This window comes from Petromyzon marinus, chromosome 41 (genome assembly GCF_048934315.1).
Source record: "Petromyzon marinus isolate PM22_M1 ecotype Great Lakes invasive population chromosome 41, UKy_Petmar_22M1.pri1.0, whole genome shotgun sequence".
Taxonomy (NCBI): domain Eukaryota; kingdom Metazoa; phylum Chordata; class Hyperoartia; order Petromyzontiformes; family Petromyzontidae; genus Petromyzon; species Petromyzon marinus.
In genome coordinates, this window is record NC_133707.1 from 6,289,392 (window position 1) to 6,310,784 (window position 21,393).

Genomic DNA, 21,393 nt, shown 5'->3' on the forward strand with positions numbered 1-21,393 from the left:
GTGTTTTATTCGAGGTCATGTTGCGGTCTTGTCAGAAGATCTATTCGGGTTGTATATGTGAGATGTGAAGTAGCTGCAACGCTGCCTGTCAGGTGGTAATGTGCAAAAAAAGTACAATGGAAAATAACGGAACATATTCTTGGTTCTTTCGGTAAAGGCACGTGACTTTACCGAAAGAGCCAAGAATATGAATCCCTGCAGTCACGAAAGCTTTAAATCAAAATTTACACTGTAACATGATAACAAATGTACAGTGGTACCTCGGAGATCGAACTTAATTCGTTCCAAAACCGTGTTCGAACACCGAATTTTTCGAACACCGAATCAATTTTCCACATAAGAATGAATGGAAATAGCATTAATTGATTCCCCACCCAAGGATGCTCCTATTATGGGCCATTTTTACACAAAGTTTACAAATTTAAAATACAGTGCAGTACATAAAATCATACAAGAAACGAGAAACACAGTTATAATTAATAGAATAAATGAACATTGAACTTCACTTTACCTGTAGTAAGGAGAGTGGATGGCTTGAGTGGAAGGTGGTGAGGAGGAGGAGGTGTCAGTGTTGCTTGGAAGGGGAGTCCCCCTCCATAAACCCGTTGGGTAACTGCCCTTCTGGGGTTATTTCTTTTATTTGCCTTTTGTCGAGCACTAACTGCGATTCACTTGAGGGCCTTTTTACTAAAAACTGATCGAGAGGATTGTTTTTGCCTCCGTTTTAAGATGTTTCTGAAATTACTCAATGCATTAGCATTATATAAATCGCCTGCTCTGCTGGCTACTGCCTTATCTGGATGATATTTCTCTACAAAATTGTGTAACTCAGCCCATTTTGCCACCTTTGAAAAAGGCCTTTCGTGTAGAGTTTTTTTTTTTAAGTTGGAAATTACCTGTTGGTCCATGGGCTGGATGTGAGGAGTCGTATTGGGGGGCAGGAACTTTACAGTGATAAAGGACAAGAGAGCTACGCGTGAACTGGGTCATTCGCCTTTGTCTCGGTCGCCCTGGCTACGCGTCTCGGCCCAAACAGGTTCTTTCCAGTTGTACGACTTCCGAATTTTTGTTCGATGTCCGGGGCAAAAAATGGTCGAAAATTTTGTTCCATCGCCGAATTGTTCGAGTACTGGGGCGTTCGATCTCCGAGGTACCACTGTAATGTTAATCGCTTCAAAAAGTCAAAGAGTCTCCGCTTGTTCGCCAACATTGTCAACGCGTGCCTGGAATCTTCATCCAGGTGGTCTCCAGAGCACGTTGGCAGCACATTTTTCGTGGTGTCGTTGCAAATTTTCAGAAGTGTTAAAACCATTTTATTAAAGCACCCTGTATTATCGGGTATTCAAGCAAGCCAGCTGACAGAATTGGACCACTCTGTAGACGGGCCAACGAGCAATTGACGAAGGCAATCCCCAACCACGCCGAGTTCATTTACATTTAAACACGCTCGCAATTCAGAAGTTCTGAGAAGATACATATAGATATATATTATATGCATGTAATATATACAGAGAACGCCTAATATCCAATGTCATAATAGGGTGTTCCCCCTTTTTTCTGGCAACAAAACTGAAACTTTTTTACGAGGATTCATGTTTGCATTAACCACAATACCTGCAGTCAAAATGCAAACAAAAAACATACTATGATAATATATGCATTGTCCTTGAAACTTATTGGTCCACACCAAGGGACGGCTTTCTTTTGAGCCTCGACCCAATTGGTGCTCGCCCAGAGGACGCCAAAAGGCGTACAGCTCAAAGACAATGCACTATCAAAGTAATGAGGGCTCGGGGTGAGCATCTACATCATGAGACCTCCTTTGCCAGTACCAAAATGTAATAATAGGGTTTTTTCCCCTTTTTTCTGGCAACAAAACTGAAACCTTTTTACAAGGATTCATGTTTTGCATTATCCACAATACCTACAGTCAAAATGCAAACAAAAAACATACTATGATAATATATGCATTGTCTTTGAAACTGATTGGTCCACATCAGAGACAGCTTTCTTTTGAGCCTCGTCTCAAACCGTGCTAGACCAGAAGACGCCAAAAGGCGTCCTCTGAAAAAAGGGGAAAACCTATTCATAGTTTTATACTGGCAAAGGAGGTCCCATGATGTAGATTATGTGGATAGGTTAAAAGAAAATAACCTATCTCTGGTCTGTTTTTTGTTTGCATTCTGACCACAAGCATTGTGGTTATTGCAGACATTATTTCTTGTGAAAGGTTTCAGTTTGGTGTTTTAACATCTTAACACCTGTTTTGTTGCCAGAATAAAATTTGAAATATCTATTATCATAATCATCGTAAACTTAAAGCCTTTCATCAATCCACTGTTGGATCTAGGCCTTCGCACACTGTATCAGTCATGGGGGTAGTTTGACTGTACTTCACCATGCAGATTGATAAGGGGGGGAGGAGCAGGGAGGGGTGGGTGGGGAGAGTATAGGACTGATTCAATCCAAAATGTCACTCGACGTGGTGAAAGTTTCTTAAGGAACTGAATTCTGAAGAAAAACAACAAAGACAATGGTCCCCCCCTTTTGCTTAACAAACTGCTGGGGCAAGTGCTGTTAGCGAGCACCTATGAAGGCCGGCACGGTACACGACGGGGGTGGGTGGCCAGCGCTACGCCCGACCGCCTTTGTCTCCCCAGTGGCGATTTTTACCCACACTGCACCAGGTACTCATTTGAGGCTGAGTCGACCTAAGAAGAGGCCCAGGACCAGTTAAGATATCGTCACCGGTGTTGGCCGTGAACGGGAATCGAACTCGGGTCGCCGGGTTCGAAGTACAGTGCTCTAACCCCTAGGCTACCTCTTCACAACAACAACAACCACCACGCATATGAGAGGATGGCAATTCGATTCGTGAAGAAGCTTCCAGAACGTGGACCGAATCGTCAAACGTCTTACCGAGCAACATGTGGCACCACCCAAAAATACATCGGAGAGGGGGAAGTTTACTTTATGCAAATTAACCCAGCAATAAACACCCTTCCTATCAAGCCTGTAATGAAACTATTTACTATTGGTTTTATTTTACCAGGTAAGGCCCACTGAGCTACGTAGCTCGTTTTCAGAAGCGACCTGATCACAAATGATAGCTCAACAAAGTGGCTCATCACGTGGACATTTAAAGCAATCCAAATACCCTAAACGCGTGAGAGTTGATTCTAAATGTGGAGGGGGAAACCGGAGAACCCGGATGAAAATTCACGTGACCACGGGGAGAGCATGCAAACTCCAAATATACAGCAGGCGCCAGGATCAGGATTGATGTCACAAACGTCCAGTAGGGGCGTGTCAAGGAGTTCACGTCTCGCCACAGTGGCAGAACAGCATTAGTAGGTACTTGGGACCAATCCAGTTTTCCATAGTACATTTGATTGCAAATATACACAAACATTTTTGTGTATCACAGGGGTATTAAAAAAAATGACACTTCTTGAAAGTTAAGTAAAAAAATATATGACTCGGTATCCACCATCTACTTCGACATTTCTAGGTATTTCATGACTGCTGTTTGCACTTAATGAGACGACTGAAAAGGTGTTAAATATCGGCTGAGTGTGCTTGCAACCGACATTGATCATTATGATCAGCCATGGTCATTCCACTGTTGGATGAAGGCCTCCCCAAGCCATCGCCACTTCTGACGATCCTGCGGTGCAGCAATCCATCCAGAATCATATTTATTTGTACTGGAGGAGGAATCCGATGAGCTATAAAGCTCTTTGTCACAAACGTCCAGTAGGGGCGTGTCAGAACGTTACAACAACAAACAAGACAACAAACACGATATATGCAAAGTATTGGAAAGGTAAACAAATCACTTAAAAAAATATGCAAATGAAACTAAACTACGTTTATCTTACCAGGTGCACTCGCACCTGCACGTGAACCGATTTCATCGCTCTATCTCCTCCAATGATGTTCCTCTTAGAGTGCGCCCCATTCCCTGGCCACCCCGCTCCGTTCCTTGTTATTATCCCTTGGCAATGCCGATTACACGCGTGTCTCTTCCGCACACGGCGGTCGCACATCCAGGAGCTATCCGGGCTCAACCCCGCTTAGCCTCGGAGAGCTAACCAGACCCGCGGCACATTCCGTGTCGTGGAGGCGATGGATATTCAATACGACAGCTTGTTTCTGGGGTGTTTGCAGTCGTGGCAACTAGCAGCGATACATTGAGTTTGTTCACACGGACGCGCATTTCGAGGACACTTTGAAGTAGCAAAAAAAAAAACTACGGCTAACCAATCTGAACTAAAACGCCACATTCGGGCGCGCGCGGGCAGACACGCACAGACACACACACACGCGCACGCACGCAACGACAACTGCGCTCTTGCTGAAACGCGCTACGCCTTGGCTCTTTCGGGGCTTGGGTCTGGCGCTCTCTGGCTCGTCAAGGTACAGGCCGTGTCCGCTACATGGCGTTACGGCGCACTTGTCGCCGCAACCTGAGTGACTGCCTCTATTAACCTGCGGAGTAGATTGAGTTTGCCGGCCACCGGTGTGCGCACGTGTGTGTGTGCGCATGCCCACAGTTGCGTGAATATGCGCCGGTGGCTTTTTGGTTTGAAAAATCACGCGGGACCCTCCCCCCCCTCCCCCCACGGCAATAGATTAGCTCACTCCGGGGAGCGGCAATGTAGCGGTCAGCGCTGCGCTGCGAACCCGGCGACCCGAGTTCAATTCGTGCTCACGGGCAACACCGGTGACGATTTTTTGAAGCGGTCCTGGCCCCCCCCCCCTAGGTCGACTCAGCCTCAAATGAGTACCTGGTATGCTGTGTAAACATTGCCACGATGGAGACAAAGGCGGTCGTGCGTGGAGCTGTTAGCTTGCCCCTGCTCACAGTTGCATGCGCCTGCGCGCGTGCGCTTTTGATTTGCAAAATCACGGCAATAGATTAGCTCACTGCGACAGCACGTGTTTATTTTTTATCCAGCACCGTAAAGAGATTTACTTTCCTTACTGTGTGTGCGTGTTATTTACGCCAATATTGTCACATAATTCACTGTATAACAATTAATATTTTTTGTTCCTAGGTAGTAAGTGTTATTTCCTAATTGCTTATGCCTCAAAAGGACAGAAAGTGGCTATTATTCCCCACAAACTTTGCTTTTCTGACCAGGACATTGATATTTTTTTAATTTACCTATTTTCCAGAACATTCCAGAGAGATTCAGTGCTGAGTAAACTTGGAGTAACTTCTAGAACATTCTAGAACTTTCCAGGAATATAAATAGTAGTATAAATACAGGGGCCTTAAGCCCACCAGTTCAGTTTAGTTCCAGCTGCCTAAGTGGATACATATCTGCATTTTCTCGAGATGGCATCAGGAGGCTGCAAGCATCTGGCAGACGCATTTTGCTATGTCTGCGGCCAATTTATCAAGACAAGAGTGAAAAAGTACTCTGTGGAAGCATCTGCTAAGATGTGTGACGCCTACAAGACATTTAGGCATGCCTGTCGGGGATCAAGACAAACCCTGGGCACCTCATTTCACCTGCGAGCAATGCAAACAAACTCTGGAAGGTAAAATTGACAATTGTTGCTCGGATTATGACGTCATAAAATTAGTACAAAAAAAAAGAAATTGTTAAAGTTTTTTAACTTTAAAATGTTTTACAATTTTAAATCTTATTGAAAAAATATATCATATATAAAAAATGTTGCGAGAATCTCTTACACATTAGTCATGGGTGAAATAAATGTATTTTTGTAGGATGGTACAGAGAGGAAAAGAGAGCCATGAAGTTTGCTATCTCAAGAATTTGGCGAGAACCCACTGACCACTCAAGCAACTGCTACTTCTGCATGGTGGACCCTTCCAAACGTCGGACTGGCAAGAATGCACCTGCTATCACGTATCTGGACCTCCCTTCATCCATCGCCCCGGTGTCACACTGCCCATGAGCTCCTCGTACCCACTCCTCCGGAGAGAGTGGAGCCGTATTTTGAAGAGAGCAGCAAGTCAGAGAGCAAGGAAGACGTAGATCCAGATGACAATTTCAGAGGTGGAGTTGAGGATAGAAACCCATACTACCCCAACCAAAAAGACCTCAACGACTTGATCAGAGATCTTGGTCTCACCAAGTCCAATGCCGAGCTTTTGACGTCTAGGCTCAAGCAGTGGAACTTGTTGGATGAAAGTGTGCAAGTCGCAGATCCGAGGAAGCGTCAAAAACATTTTTGCAGCTTCTTCACCCGTCAAGATGGGCTCTGAAACTGCCACAATGTGACCAGACTGCTCGAGGCAATCGGAATCGCCTGTAACCAGAATGAGTGGCGCCTCTTCATTGACAGCTCATCCAGGAGCCTCAAAGCCGTGCTGTTCCATAATAGTAACAAGTACCCATCTCTTCCCCTGGCTCACTCAGTGCACCTCAAAGAGGATTACAACAGCATCAAGACCTTGCTGGACGCCTTGAAGTATGATGAGTACGGCTGGGAGGTCATCAGAGACTTTAAAATGGTGGCATTCCTGATGGGTCTCCTTAAAACGGTGGCATTCCTGATGGGTCTCCAAGGCGGTTTTACCAAGTTTCCCTGCTACCTTTGCCTTTGGGACAGCAGGGACACCAAGGCCCACTACCACAGGTGGGACTGGCCACAGCGGACCGAGTTCTCTGTGTGGAGGAACAACGTCAAGTGGCAGCCACTGGTGGACCCCCGGAAGGTGCTGATGCCACCACTGCACATCAAATTGGGCCTTATGAAACAATTTGTCAGAGCTGTAGATAAGGAGTCGGCAGCCTTCAAGTACCATCAAGGCTTCTTCCCTAAGCTGTCTGAGGCAAAGATCAAAACCGGTGTCTTTGTCAGACCACAGATGAAGAAAATCCTGGAGTGCAATGAATTCCCCAAGAAGCTCACTAGTAAGGAGAAAGCGGCTTGGAACAGCTTTGTCGCAGTGGTTCCTGACTTTCTGGGTAATCACAAGGTCGAAAACTATGTGGAGCTGGTTGAGACTGGTGAAGAACTACGGCACAATGTGCTGTAGGATGTCCCTCAAAGTCCATATTCTTGATGCTCATCTTGATAAATTCAAGGAGAACATGAGAGCGTACTCGGAGGAGCAAGGCGAGCGCTTCCACCAGGATATACTGGACTTTGAACGCCGCTACCAAGGACAGTATAACGAAAATATGATGGGAGACTACATTTGGGGGCTGATTCGTGAAAGTGATTTGCAGTATAATCGTAAATCTTGAAAAACTACTAACTTCAAAATCTTTTGTAGTCATTTTTTTTCATTATCAATATATATAAAAGGGAAATTTGTGAATATGTGTGTCTGTTCAAAATGTTTAGCATACTTCCCGACATGCAACAAACTTGAAATTTGCCATGTGGGTACTTTCCAGACTGTACTACGCCATGCAACAATTATTAAAATCGACTTTTGTATATTTTTTTGGGAGGGGGGGCGCAATAATGGATATATTTTGCATGGCACGTGAGCTGTGACGTCACATCTGTCATGTCACCCGCACATGCAGAAGCGTAACGCAGTGTGCCTGCTGACGTCACCCCCCCCCAACCCTCCGCGAGTAAAGTGCCATACAAATGTGTTGCAGGTCTAAGGCGTTCTTCGCGCAGCATTGCTTTATTATTTCAGTCGTTTACTGCCGTACGTACCCTGAAAGTTGAGTGTGTCTGCAGCAAGCGGGCGTATGTGTACCTATGGACGCGTGTGCGTGTGTGGGGGGAGCGGTAGTGTAGTGGTTAGTGCGCTGTGTGTGTTTGTGTCTGTGTGTGTGCGTGTGGGGGGAGCGGTAGTGTAGTGGTTAGTGCGCTGTGTGTGTTTGTGTGTGTTGGGGGAGCGGTTGTGTAGTGGTTAGTGCGCTGAGCTACGAACCCGGCGACCCGAGTTCGATTCCCGCTCACGGCCACCACCGGTGACGATTATTTGAACCGGTCCTGGGTCTCCCCTAGGTCGACTCAGCCTCAAACGAGTAACTGGTGTGGTGTGTGAAAATCGCCACTGGGGAGACAAAGACGACCGGGCATGGTGAATCCAAGTCCCGGGCGAAGCCCGGTTAGTAAAACTAGTTTAGTATAAATACATGTTAATTTTTATTCATATGTTGTTTTTGTATGACTTTATGTGAACGAAAATACACAAATACGCCTGTTTTCTCGTTGAAAATAGGTAAATTTCTAAATATCACTGTCCTGGTCACAAAAGCAAAGTTTGTGGAGAATAATAGCCATTTTCTATACATTTTCGGCATAAGCAATTACGAAATAACAATTACTACCCAGGAACAAAAATTGCGTTACATAATGTCATGAATGTTTAACGATGTTCGTGTTATATTCTTAGTTTTTTCGGTAAAGTCACGTTGAAGAGAAACAACAAAATAATAAAATATATATATAAAAAATAAAAAATTCTCACGACGTTTCGACCATAACTCAAACGGTCATCTTCAGGTGTGTTGGTTTGCATAAATTTATTTTTAAACGGCGCATTTATTTATTTATAAAAAAACGTTAGCGCCACGCGCAGCGATTTGGCAGTTTACCCAGGACTAGTCCATCTATATTCTGAAAAGAGGAGGGGGGAGACGAAATTTTTTATAATGTATGCTGTCTGAAAGCCACTGTAAGCGTGAACAATCAATTAAGAACTGAAATGGTTTATCAAATCTTTCCAATGATTGCTAAGATAGAATCCATCTTCTCGGTTGAAATTGTCTCTGTGCTTCTATATGTGGATAGCCTCATGAACGAATCTCTCATGGAAGCCAGATGGCTTACAAAGAACCTCTGTCTTGGAAAAGTCAATGGCATGTGAGCCTGACACCATTGTCAATACCTGACACCATTGCAATCATTGAAGACTTGGTTCATCAAGGACTAAACACTGAGGTACCCCCCCTGGTGAGACACTGTTTAACCAATACATACTTCACTTGGAATGGAACTTTCTACAAACAAACTGAGGGCACCCCAATGGGCTCCCCCCTTTCTCCAGTTATAGCTAACATTTTCATGGAGAAATTTGAGACTGACGCCATCCAGACTGCCACTCTGCGCCCAACCTTATGGAAGAGGTACGTGGATGACACTTTTGTCATCTGGCCACATGGCCGGCCTGCTCTAGACCAATTCTTCGACCACATCAATTCCATACACCCAGCCATCAGATTTACCATGGAAGTCGAAATAGATGGCAAGATACCTTTTTTGGATGTCCTAATTAAAAAGAGACCTGATGGTTCAATGAGCCACTCTGTCTACAGGAAAGCTACCCATACGGATGCTTATCTGAAACCGGATTCCCACCACCATCCATCACAGAAGAATTCTCTCATCAAGACTCTGTATCATAGAGCCCAATGCATATCCGACCAGGAACACATAAGCAGTGAACTCAAGCACGTACACCAAGCTCTTAGGGCTAATGGTTACTCCGACTATACAATCCGCAAAGCTATCACTCAAACCATGAAGAAGAACCCTCTTGAGGAGCCTTTCAAAACCATCACTTTACCCTACATTGCTGGGATCACAAAAAAGATCTCCAAAATCTTGAATAAACACAAGATCCAGGTCCGTTTCAACACATTACATAAAATCCGTGATCTGGTTCTGTCTGTAAAAGATGTGATTCCGGACATACAATACCCTGGTGTCTACAAACTAAGTTGCCTCTGTGGTAGTAGTTACATTGGAGAAACCAAACGCCATGTCTCGGACCGCATTCGTGAACACAAAGCAGACCTTAAACACGGTAGGACCAACACCTCGGCCGTAGCAGATCATTGTTCTAATTCAGTAGGCTCACATGCCATTGACTTTTCCAAGACAGAGGTTCTTTGTAAGCCATCTGGCTTCCATGAGAGATTCGTTCATGAGGCTATCCACATATACAAGCACAGAGACAATTTCAACCGAGAAGATGGATTCTATTTAAGCAATCATTGGAAAGATTTGATAAACCATTTCAGTTCTTAATTGATTGTTCACGCTTACAGTGGCTTTCAGACAGCATACATTATAAAAAATTTCATCTCCCCCCTCCTCTTTTCAGAATATAGATGGACTAGTCCTGGGTAAACTGCCAAATCGCTGCGCGTGGCGCTAACGTTTTTTATAAATAAATAAATGCGCCGTTTAAAAATAAATTTATGCAAACCAACACACCTGAAGATGACCGTTTGAGTTATGGTCGAAACGTCGTGAGAATTTTTTATTGTGTTATATATATTTTATTATTTTGTTGTTTCTCTTCAACGTGACTTTACCGAAAAAACTAAGAATATGAATTACTGCAGTCACGAAAGCTTTAAATCAAAATTTAGATGTTCGTGTTGTTCTGGTGGCGGTGGTGAGGTTGTTGTTGCACAAACATGTGCAGTCGTTTTTTTACGGCGACAATTCGCCTTATAAAGGAAAAGTCTCTGATTGAGTGTGAACAAATGTCAACTTCCTGCTCCTCTATCTCCACTCATTCCGATCCTGGGCTTTTATCTCAACATCCACGCCAGGAAACTCCACATTCTCACTCACCACTTTGAACCTCCTCTTGCTCGGCCTGCCTTCCCAGTCAGAATGAGAATCCTCATGGTTGGCTACGCTCAGTGCGAAAGAAGTTCAATCTCGAGTGCATATATTTATCCTGGAGAAATCCGATTAGCAATGAAGTTATTTTTCACACACATCCACCCTAGTGCCACCACATGTTTCACCCCCTCTCCTCTCTCCTGCGCCTGGGTTTTTTCCTCTCTTGTCCACGCCAACCGAGTCGACATCTGCAACACCCCCTCCGTGTCTTCCCTCCTCGCCTCTCCGCCTCCGACCCAGTCCATCATCCCTCCTCCTGTGTTGGTGAAAAAAACAAGTACCACTTTGTGGAAAGGCAATAGCGGTTGTCCGGTGAACAAAATTGTAATCCCCCCCCCCCCAGTCCATCGTAGGAACGCGTGCGATTATTTTCACGACGGGCTTGAGACTGCCCGTGCGAAATTGAGCACCGCCCATTCTTCATTTGGGGGCCACGTGGTTAAACCAGGGTGAAGGTGAAGGGAAGAAGGTTGAGCACTCCCTTTTCTCCGAGCCTCCCCCACGTTTGTCTTTGCCACTTACGGTTCCGGGTTTGCTGTGAGAATACATTTTACCGAGTCTTAACGGGTCACGGGGTGTTACATTTTTTTTTTCTTCCGCGGGGCCCGCCGAGAAAGCTATTGTTCGGCTTCCTCCTTGCCTGCTGTGGGACACGTTTTGTTTTCTCAAAGATTAAACAATAATAGGAAGAGCAATCCCCTTCCCCATGGCTGCTTAGTCACCCTTGGAGAAAATTATCCTTTGCATTATTGAATCACAAATAAGGAAAGGAAACAATTTAGTTTTTGCTCCGCTGGATGAAAGGCAAAGGTGCGGCCCCGCAACAGCTCGCTCAAGGCGCTGCTGGCGAAAGGGCTTCCCACTCGGGGGAGTTATAGAGGACCCCTCCAGAGGGTATTTTGGCAGACTCTCCCATGCTCGCCACAATGTATGTATGTACGTTGAACTTATTTCGCACCGTACGTAGCCGAACCGTGCTACTCCGGGGTGCGAACTTTCGCAATCGTGGAAGAGCTGGAAGTGCCCACACTTTACTCCACCACGTGCTACCTGCCGCGTCTCCGTTTACATCGCTGGGTGGACAGAGTCGGAGGTGATTTAATAAACCTGCCCCCATCGTTTCAACTGCCATGTCAGGTGATCGAACCGTCGAACCTCTGGAGTGCAAGTTATGAGTGAGGTGCAGGGGAGGTGTAGAGAGTCTGCACCTCCCTCATAAGCAAGTCCCGTGGGAGAACCATCACAACACATGCACCTTATGTGTACGTCAACATTTCATGTTCCAGTGCCAATTCCATCACCAAGAAGGCGAGGCAGATGTACGAACATGGAAACAAAATCAATTGTCACGCAAATATCATCTCACGCTGTATATATTTATTCCTTTTGAACAGAAAGTGAGATGATGTTGCGAGACCCCCCCCCCCCCCCACCGCGCCTCCGTGTGTGCATTTGATAATCGGCATTTTATTGCTAATCAACGGAACGTGAAAGAATCCCGGTGAATAAAGAATAACCATTATCCCAATGCACAGCTGCTCCTGGGCCATATTTTACAGCAGGCATTTTACCCAGTCAATGGGCCTAACAAAGGACGGTGCAGTAAATAATGATGAGAAACTATTATTGGAATGGAAATGTCAATTATTTTAATGTGGTCTATGCAGTCGTGTGTGTGTGTGTGTGTGCGCGCGTGCGTGTGTGGCTCTTTGCTGAGCTTGGGAATTAGTGTGGGAGCGAGTGAGAGAGAGGGTACGTGAGTTAATAAAATGAGTGCGTGTGTTTTGAGTGAATTGGGTGTGCTTGCACGCACGAGTGAGTGCTCGCGTAAATGCATTGCGCGAGTGAGCAAGTGAGCGGCCGAGTGAGTTGATTTTAGCGTCGCACTTTCCTCTTACGGAGCAGTGGCACAGAGGTCAGAGCCACGACGCTGTGAACCCAGGGCGACACGAGTTCGCTCCCTGACCTGGGATAACAATCAGCGGCAAAGGTGATGTCCGTGCAACGTCCCTATCCCGGGCCACTGCCACCTTCACAAACCTACACACCTGCCTGGCGTGCCCAGGTGTGGTCAGTCAACCCACGTGACCTGGCAAAGGCCTTGGGGAAACTTTTGGCGGAAGCCTCCTTCCAGCAGCGGATTGACAATGGACTCTAACAAAATTAAATTGTATTACTTCTCCCCATTTGAAGCTGCTCACTATCTTTGTAGTTAACAGCTCCCCCGGGAGTAGTCGCTGAAAAATTATGCCTCGACGCAAGCCTGGAGGCTGGCCTTGATTAAAACGGATGGCGCACGCAGCCGTCTCAAGGAAATTTTAACTTGGGATCAGATCCTTACGATGCCAGCGCTTGCCTGGCGTTGCACGCTCGTGATGTCCACCTGTGGTATGCTACGCACGCTAAGCGTGGTGAACCAGGCGCAAATTGCATGTCCCCTACGGATTGACCGCATCACGCGTGCGAGGTGCTTGCTAAGAGCGCTTGCCCCAACAGTCTGTCCAAGGCTATATTGGCAGATCTTTGTCCATGATGCACTCCACGGTTACCGCGCTGCACGACGGACCCGTTCAATGCCCGTTCGTGGCCATCACCGGTGACGAATATCTGAACCGGTCCTGGGCCTCACTTAGGGCTTCTCGGCCTCAAATGAGTACCTGGTGCAGTGTGTAAACATTGTCACGATGGCCACCCACCCCTCGTGCGCCGTGTCCGACCTTCATAGGTGCTCGCGAAGAACACTTGGCCCAATAATCTGTTGAAGGCTATTCCAGGGATACTTGCCTTTGAAGTACTCAATGGGGTGCCAGTAATGGCCATTAGTGTTCATTTTCACATTCACGTGTCATATATTTAATCTTGAATTTGAGGCCATCTAGCCGAGGGCCGCCCGCTGTTGCACTTTAACACTACGCGAGGGTCTGGCTCGGGGAATGAAATTCAAGTGCTCCGAACTGACCTCGACGGGAAAAAAAAATCTGAAATTGAAATCCCGTGCGAGCATCCGCCCATATTGTGTGTGCGGACGAGCGAGCAAGCGAGCGAGCGAGCGTGCGTGCATATGTCCTGTCCTTATGCTACCTGTTGCTTCGTATGGCTGTGGCAATACTGTTTGCTATGAAAAGAAAATAACATCAAAGAGATTGCCATGACTGACCCTAACCTGCAAGGTGTCTCTTGAGCAATGGTTTTGCCCTTCGCGTAATTCAGGATGCCCCTGTTTGAATATCCACGGTTTGTGTGGCTGCAAAGACAAACATCCCCCATGTAGCCTTGCACAGAATGTTGGGGCAAGTGCAGTTAGCGAGCACCTATGAAGGTCGACACGGCGCACGATGGATGGGATGGGTGGCTAACACCACGCCCGACCGCCTTTATCACCCCAGCGCTGTTATACCCACCGCACCAGGTACTCATTTGAGGTTTAGGCGATCTAGGGGCAGCCCAGGAACGGTTCAGATAATCGTCACTGATGTTGGCCGTGGGCGGGAATTGTAGTGAGGTCGCCAGGTTGGTAGCGCAGTGCGCTCATCACTGCGCGCCACCGTTCTCCATGTGTGGCTGTACACATGCACGCAGCCCTTCGTGCAGTGTGTGGACTAGTGAGTGTCGCGGGTGGGTTTTTTGTTTGTTTAAAACTATGTGTCACCGTTCTGTACCCTTATAGCTTCATCTCTGCTCTGCGTGTACCTGTGCCCGTGCATCTCCGTCCCGCGCGTCACGACCCCGCGCCCTCTCGCCCGCCCCACGCGCCCACCTACGTGCGTACGTGCGTACGTAGTGCTCACACACGTGCCCCTGCGTGCGCTTGCAGACATCCGCGGGGTGCGCGGGTTCCTGGCGCGCGCCGCCCGCCAGGGAGCCGAGGTGTCGCTGCAGCAGGTGGACGGGAACGTGGGCCGCATGATCGCCTCGCTCTTCCGCTCGCTCAAGTACGAGGAGCTGAACCGCTACCGCGACTCGCTCCGCAGGGCCGTGCTGCTGCTCAACCCGCGCCTGGCGCGCACCTTCATCGCCGAGGTACGCGGCGCTCGCCCATCGCGCTCGCTCGACCGTTGCGCTTGCTCGCTCATCGCTCCCGCTCGCTCATCGATCCCGCTCGCTCATCGCTCCCGCTCGCTCATCGATCCCGCTCGCCCGCGTTGTCATCGTTCGTTGTGTGTATCGTACTCCTGGGGTATGGTTACTAACGGTGCTGCTCCGTGTTGTCGCGTATTTCACGAGCAATTCTAAAGATGTATGTTTATCCGATGCGTGGAATTTGGGGAACCCCGTGCACTTGGCCGCCTCAATCTGAGGGTTTCCTGGATGTAAAATGTGCTTTTTTTATATATATTTCTATATATATATTTTTTTTAAGTTTTGCTGGCTGGCTGGGTGCCTGGCGCGAACCGTCATCGCGGAGGTACGTGGCGCTCGCCCACCGTGCTCGCCCAGCGCGCTCGCCCACGATTAGCATGGTTTGCTACGTATGGTGCGAAAGAAGTTCTACGTGAATACATACACACAAATATACACTGCCGCCACGACTTAAAAAAATTAGTTCGGGATAAAAAAATGCGCGTCTGTCTTTGGAAGTATTCAATGAGCAATATGGAAGCTTGACGGGTAACCGTCTACTGTGGGTTCCTTCCGCCAGCAGCGGCATATGAGCGAGCAATTTCAGGGCTGCACCTCTGGCTTTTTAGCTTGACGGCCACGTGCCTTGCAGTACACGCTTCATCAATGTGGGGGGTGGGGGGGGGGGCAAGGGGGGGGGGGATTGTAAGAATCGAGTGATTTATCCGAAACTGCGATTGGGGGTTATTAACAGGCTAGCAGGTTATATAAGGAGCGTTTAAAACTTTCTAGAGAGATGTTAAAATATTAATGGAGGTGCATTGAATAATTTACCTTCCAATATAATCGCATTCATCATCACTAAAATCAGTACACCTATTTTGTTTCACATAATGTACCAACTCAGAACCAATATTGCCTCGTTCTCAAAATTTTGAGATTGGCCATCTGCACGTGATGCGTGCCAGGAGTCAGAAGGCCTCTAACATTCAGATGAATTCAACCAATTGCTGTTTGTACAGCTGACAAATATAAGTGGCACGGCACAGTGGTTCACAAAGTTTGGCCAATAAACCTGCCGATCTCAGTTCGATCCCTGACCGTGACTATCATCAGTGGCGAGTGATAGCTAAACCAGAACTAAGCAAGACATTTTTCAGAAAACCGAGAGTTGCGAGCATAGTAAAGTATTTAACTAAACTAATTTTATTTTACCAGGTAAGGCCCACTGAGCCTCTATAGCCCTTTTTCAGAAGCGACCTGGCCACAAACGATAGCTCAACGAAGTGGCTTATCATGTGGAAAATTGTAGCAGCCATATTTTCGAAAAGAATGTTTTTAAATGCAGAAGGAAAAAACGGAGGACGCAAAGACAAATCCACGCGACCACGGAAAGAACACGCAAACTCCAAATATGTAGCAGGCGGCAGGGCCAAGATCGAACCCACGACCCCCTGTAGAGCAGGCGAGGTAGTTAACATCTCACCACCGCTATGACTAACACGGCATGCTCTGCGTCCACACCTAAATCGAACAGCCGAGAATGTTTATAATTTCACGTGCTAATGTGTGATACGTGTACATGTGTATAGTACAGCCCTTTTGCCAATCCACTGCTGGATGAGGGCCTCCCCATACCGTGCAGGTCATGAGGCTTATTTGACCATACTGCACCTCGCCAATGCCAAATGCATGCAGATGTAGAAATAGATGCTACTCCTCCTGCAGTGCCACGTAATATACTTTTTTTGAAGGCTATCCATATGTATGATAGCTTGCTCTGACGTAGAGTGTTAAATCTGATCGCACGCATTATCGCACAGCGCTAACTGCACACGGTGGGCCATTAAGCCACGTTAATTATTTCCGGGCCTTGAATTTATCGCCGATGCAGATGGCAGGCACAAACTTTTGAAAGCCATTCCTCAATAATACTGTGGCGCGTCAACGTAATAAATTTGACACTTTGGGAAAAGCACCGGGTAAATAAGAGTAAATAAACAACAAGGATGGCTTCTTGGCTTCTCACACGTCTCACGTGCAACCGTGACTCCCTCGCAGAGTTGCCACTTAAATGGATCCATGGTCGGTTTTAAGTGCCGAATGTGCGGTCCATTTTCACCACCGCGGTATTAAAACAGCGCAAGGTGTTCAGTCGGTAATGCACCGGGCCGGGTAAGAGCGCGGATATTCCAGCCCAAGAGTAGCCACTTATTTGAATAATGGCGTTTGCATGCAGCAAGCATTCAAGCGCCCTAATGCGCACCGTGAATTATGGCAGCGAGCTAAGCTGAGGGGCTGTGCGAGAGGGCATGAACCCCCCTCTCCACAACCCCCCCCCCCCTCCACACACTAGAATGCTCGGGGAATTAACGCATGCACGGCAGTGTGCCCGCCCGCTTGCCCGCCCGCCCGCCCGCCCGCCCGCCCCACCAATCGCTGCGCCATGAAATCCCATCACGACCGGCGGCACTTAGGAACGGCCCCCACGGGCCGTTAAGCCGGCAGCGAGCGTGCGCCGAAGCGCTCGGAGGTCCGCAGCGGCGCTTCCTCCGTGCGTCGCTCCGCGGGATACGCGCTGGGGCGGCGGGGGAAGGGGGGCCGGGCACGGTTTCACGACGCTAACTCGGGAGATCGGGTTACTCTTGTGACGTTCCCGGCACGCTCGCGGCCGTCGCTCGCGCGCACGCACGGTTCGCCAAATCGAATCTTGGCCCCGCGTGCATCCCACATGGAACGCGCGCACACGCGCACACGCACCTCCTCCACCGCCGCAACGACAAGCATCAAATTGCTCTCATCATCTCTCTCCGGTCTTTCTCCATCACATCGATGTGTCAAATACAAGAAGGGAGGGAGCGGCGCGGGAAGGGAAGGCGCCGCTGCTGCAGCCATTACTATCCGTCAGTGATGTGCCCTAACCCCGTGGCGACTTGCTGTTTCAAGGTTATTGTCCAGAAAGCGTTTTGATTCATTTGGTTTTGCCCTTTTCTTCTCAAATTCACTCTCCCTCTCGTTGTCTTTCATTTCGCAATGGGCACGGTGGGGAATTGAACAATATAATTGCAGTAGACTATAGTGTTTTCAGTGTTTTACTTGCCTGGGTATAAATCTACCACATTTTACCACGACAATTTTTTTTTATATCTTCCAAAATATAGTGAGCCAGCTGTTAAAACTACAAATTGTACAAATGGAAATGCATTGTGTTGTTGTGATGCACACTGGTGGCTAGATGTGAACTCCCTCACCTGGTATACAGGACGTTGTTGGTTATATCCTGACCCTTGTTGCTTGTATATTTGGAGTTTGGATGTCTCTCTCTCTCTCTGCCCATGGTCCCGTGGCTTTTCCTCCGGGTCCTCCGGTTTTTCCCTCCACATTTTAGGATCAGCACGTTTAGATTTTTTTGCTGCTAGAAATTTCCACGTGATAAGCCACTTCATTGAGCTGTCATTTGTGGCCAGGTCACTTCTATAAAAGAGCTACATATCTAAGGGGGTCTTACCTGGTAAAATAAAAATAGCTGAGTTCATATTGAACTATATCTCAAGATGTTTTACAAGAGGTTCAGCAAAAAATATTGTAATGGAAATAATAAAGTAATTAATCGAAATAACATGAATGCAAGCTAAAGATATGTAAAAAATAACAGGTCAATTAAAACTGCACAAAAAAATTTCATTCAACAAACCCGTTTACCTAATTGAAATTTGAACACAATTGATTTAATCGCAGAATTTTGCCTCCCCGCCGTCGTGCCTTAGAATGTTGAGTGGCGCCACACTTGTGAAAAATAAAGAAAATAACCCCCCAAAAAAAACTTCCCGGCTCATTCAAGGGATTATTAACTGCATAGACCACCTCCATCCCCTCTCCTCTTCTCCCATCCGTCCTCTTCCGTGCCGCGTAAATAAGTTTACCCACCAGCCATCACACGCTGTCTGAACAGCATGGCGGCGGATGACCGCTCAGGGTCCTGATGCGCGTGCCAGGCTTAGGCGGAGTGTTGAGCGATGAGCGGCAGCACGGCTCTCCAGAGCGAGACGCGGTAGCGGTTCAGCTCCCCCATACGTGAGCGTAGCAGAAGAGCGAAGCGATCGTGCGGCCCAACGTCTCCCGTCCACCAGCTGCAGCGACGCCTCGGCTCGCTGGCGAGCGGCGCGTGCCAGGAACCGTGCCCGTGCATGCGTGCGCATGTATGAATGTTGAACTTATTTCGCACCATACGTAGCCAACCGTGCTAATCAGAGAGCGACAAATTAAACACGAAAAAAAAACAGTACTTAAAAATTTGTTTTCAATATAGGTGATTTAAAAGTGCATAGTTACCCAGTGGTTTCCTGATATCGGAAGGAAGAGCGTTCTAGACGGCCACAGAAGCGCATCTGAATGCACTTCGCATTGCGGTGACCGTCTTTGTTCGATGGCCAGAAAAAAGCCGCTGCTGCTGCGGGGATGACCGGGAGTTGGCGTGATGGTTTCCGCCCCTTGGCGAGATCGGCGAGCGTAGGCAGACACGTAGGCCGAGCGTGTGAGATGGCACCGATGGTCACCAATTGGCTCGTCGGCTAAACACGCGGTGGCCTCCACTCGTCAGAGCGTGGGTTGGGAAGAGGCCAGCGTTGGTGCTCGTGCATGAAATGCGCCTCCCATCTCTGCAATGCCCCACCAACCACCCTAGCAAAGTCGCACGTTGTCAGAGTTTGTGAAAGTGGCGGCTCGTGACATTTCCACGAGGTGGGGCTGTTGTGAGTGACTTCTGAAAATACTGTACGGTGTTCTAGTTAAGAAAAACCTCGTCATGTTATTGGCCTTCCCGTGAAAGTGATAGAACTGTCTTATCTACCAACGGATAGGCATTCATAAGCAATACGAATCAAAACAACAAAGCACTCCAATTATGTCCCCCATGACCCTCAAGTCCACACTAGACAACCACTTTGACACTGCCAAAAGCTGTGACCTGCTACATTTGCACGGTACAACCTCGTGTCGTGACATCGTCTCTCATTACAGCCACGGGCGCCGTTTTCACCGCTCTGAATGGGTCTCAAACGGCGTGGCTACAATGCGAAGCCGCTGTAAATGAGTGAAGGGAAATGTCTCACTCGGATGCCTTCACAGCCGCCCCGAGACCTCCCCGAGGCACAAGTCAGACTGCGGTGTTGCAGGGGTTTCGAATAGGGACATCTTAAAATGTTATCTTCATTAGGAAATTCACGTTGAAAGAATCATTGTATTTGAATTTTTGTTTAAACGCAACAAAATAATTTATGGGAAAGTTTTTTTAATTATTATTATTATTAGAAAAATAATTTCCCATCTCTGGCTGCTTGGTTGGGCGACGCCCCAACGCTCCAAGTGGACGAACCGAGCCTCGTTTGCGATGCCTGCCGGCCGAATTGTCAGCGGCCAAAACAAAGGTAAGATATTGGTCAACAACTGCAAGTTTGTTCTTTATTCAAATTCATTTATATAATTAAGTGCAAATTTCATTGCACAAAATATTATTTTTACTCTTGTTCCGCAGCTATTAAACGATTTATAAGTGCAACCACGGGGTTGCATTCTGATGAACAATGGCTTAAAATTGTCAGGGGCAAATTGCGTAACGGTACATGGCATGCTTTGTAAAATCGTCCATTGAAGATTAGGGCCATTGTCGGTTTCCTAGGAGCATGTTTTCTGGATTACACATTTTAAGATCATGCCTGCAACGGTTATGTGTCTTCACGTGAAGTGGCAATATGTGCCATGCACTTTCTGAGCTTTGCGCGTGCCTGCGTGCATTTGTGAGCGCGTACATGTGTGTGCGCTCATGCGAAATATGCCAAATTACATCGGCGTTTCTTCGTTGCAGCAGGTGGGAGGCAATTTGACCTGTAATGCACACCGCAATTCTGAGTGAAGGTCACATCTTGGAACGAGGCCTGCAGCTCCGTCCAGGAGAGAACGCCGTGTCACCACCATTACCACCACCATTACCATTATTACCACTATTATTAGCATTACCACCAACGCCACCATTACCACCACCATTACCACCATCGCCAGCACCACCAACACCAGCGCCACCACCGCCAGCACTACCAACACCATCGCCATTACCAAAGATCCCCCGTACAGCCTTAACAGACTGTAGGGGCAAGTGCTGTTAGCGAGCACCTATGAAGGCCGGTACGGCGCATGAGGGGGTGGGTGGCCAGCACCACGCCCGGCCGCCTTTGTCTCCCTAGTGGCGATGTTTACACACCGCACTAGGTACTCGTTTGCGGCTGAGTCGACCTAGGGGAGGCCCATGACCGGTTCAGATTATCATCACCGGTGTTGGCCGTGAGCGGGAATGTAACTCGGGTAGCCGGGTTCGTAGCGCTGTGCGCTAACCGCTACACCACCGCTCCTCACATCACCATTACCACCACAACCTTGGCTGTGTATGGTGCGAAAGAAGTTCAGCTTACAAACATACACACGTGTTAGATTTAAACACCGTCAGTCTCTGTACCGATCTGTAAAAACGCACGAGATTACCCCCAGCACCCCGACACACTGACGATGTGCTGCTGCTGCTGCTGTTCTCGGCGTGCGAGAGCGTGAACAGGTCACAGGGTATGCGCGTGCAGCGCCTTTGTGAGTCCACTGCTGGGTGAGGGCCTGATCGTCAACGATGCGTGGTCGTTGGACCATGCCTCACCATGCTGGCCAGCGTGGTGGCCGGGTTTTCCATTGGCTTTGGCTTCT

The 21,393-nt window shown here is 47.8% G+C and overlaps 1 protein-coding gene across 2 annotated transcripts in view; it reads left to right on the forward strand.

The window, feature by feature from the left end:
• The window catches only part of LOC116951086 (glutamate receptor ionotropic, delta-1-like), a 292,747-nt gene that overhangs the window by 182,935 nt on the left and 88,419 nt on the right, over positions 1 to 21,393 (forward strand). For both annotated transcript variants that reach the window (XM_076073276.1, XM_032969471.2), the window contains one exon: positions 14,405 to 14,610. In XM_076073276.1, the coding sequence (XP_075929391.1) occupies positions 14,405 to 14,610 (206 nt within the window). The remainder of the gene's footprint in view (positions 1 to 14,404; positions 14,611 to 21,393) is intronic.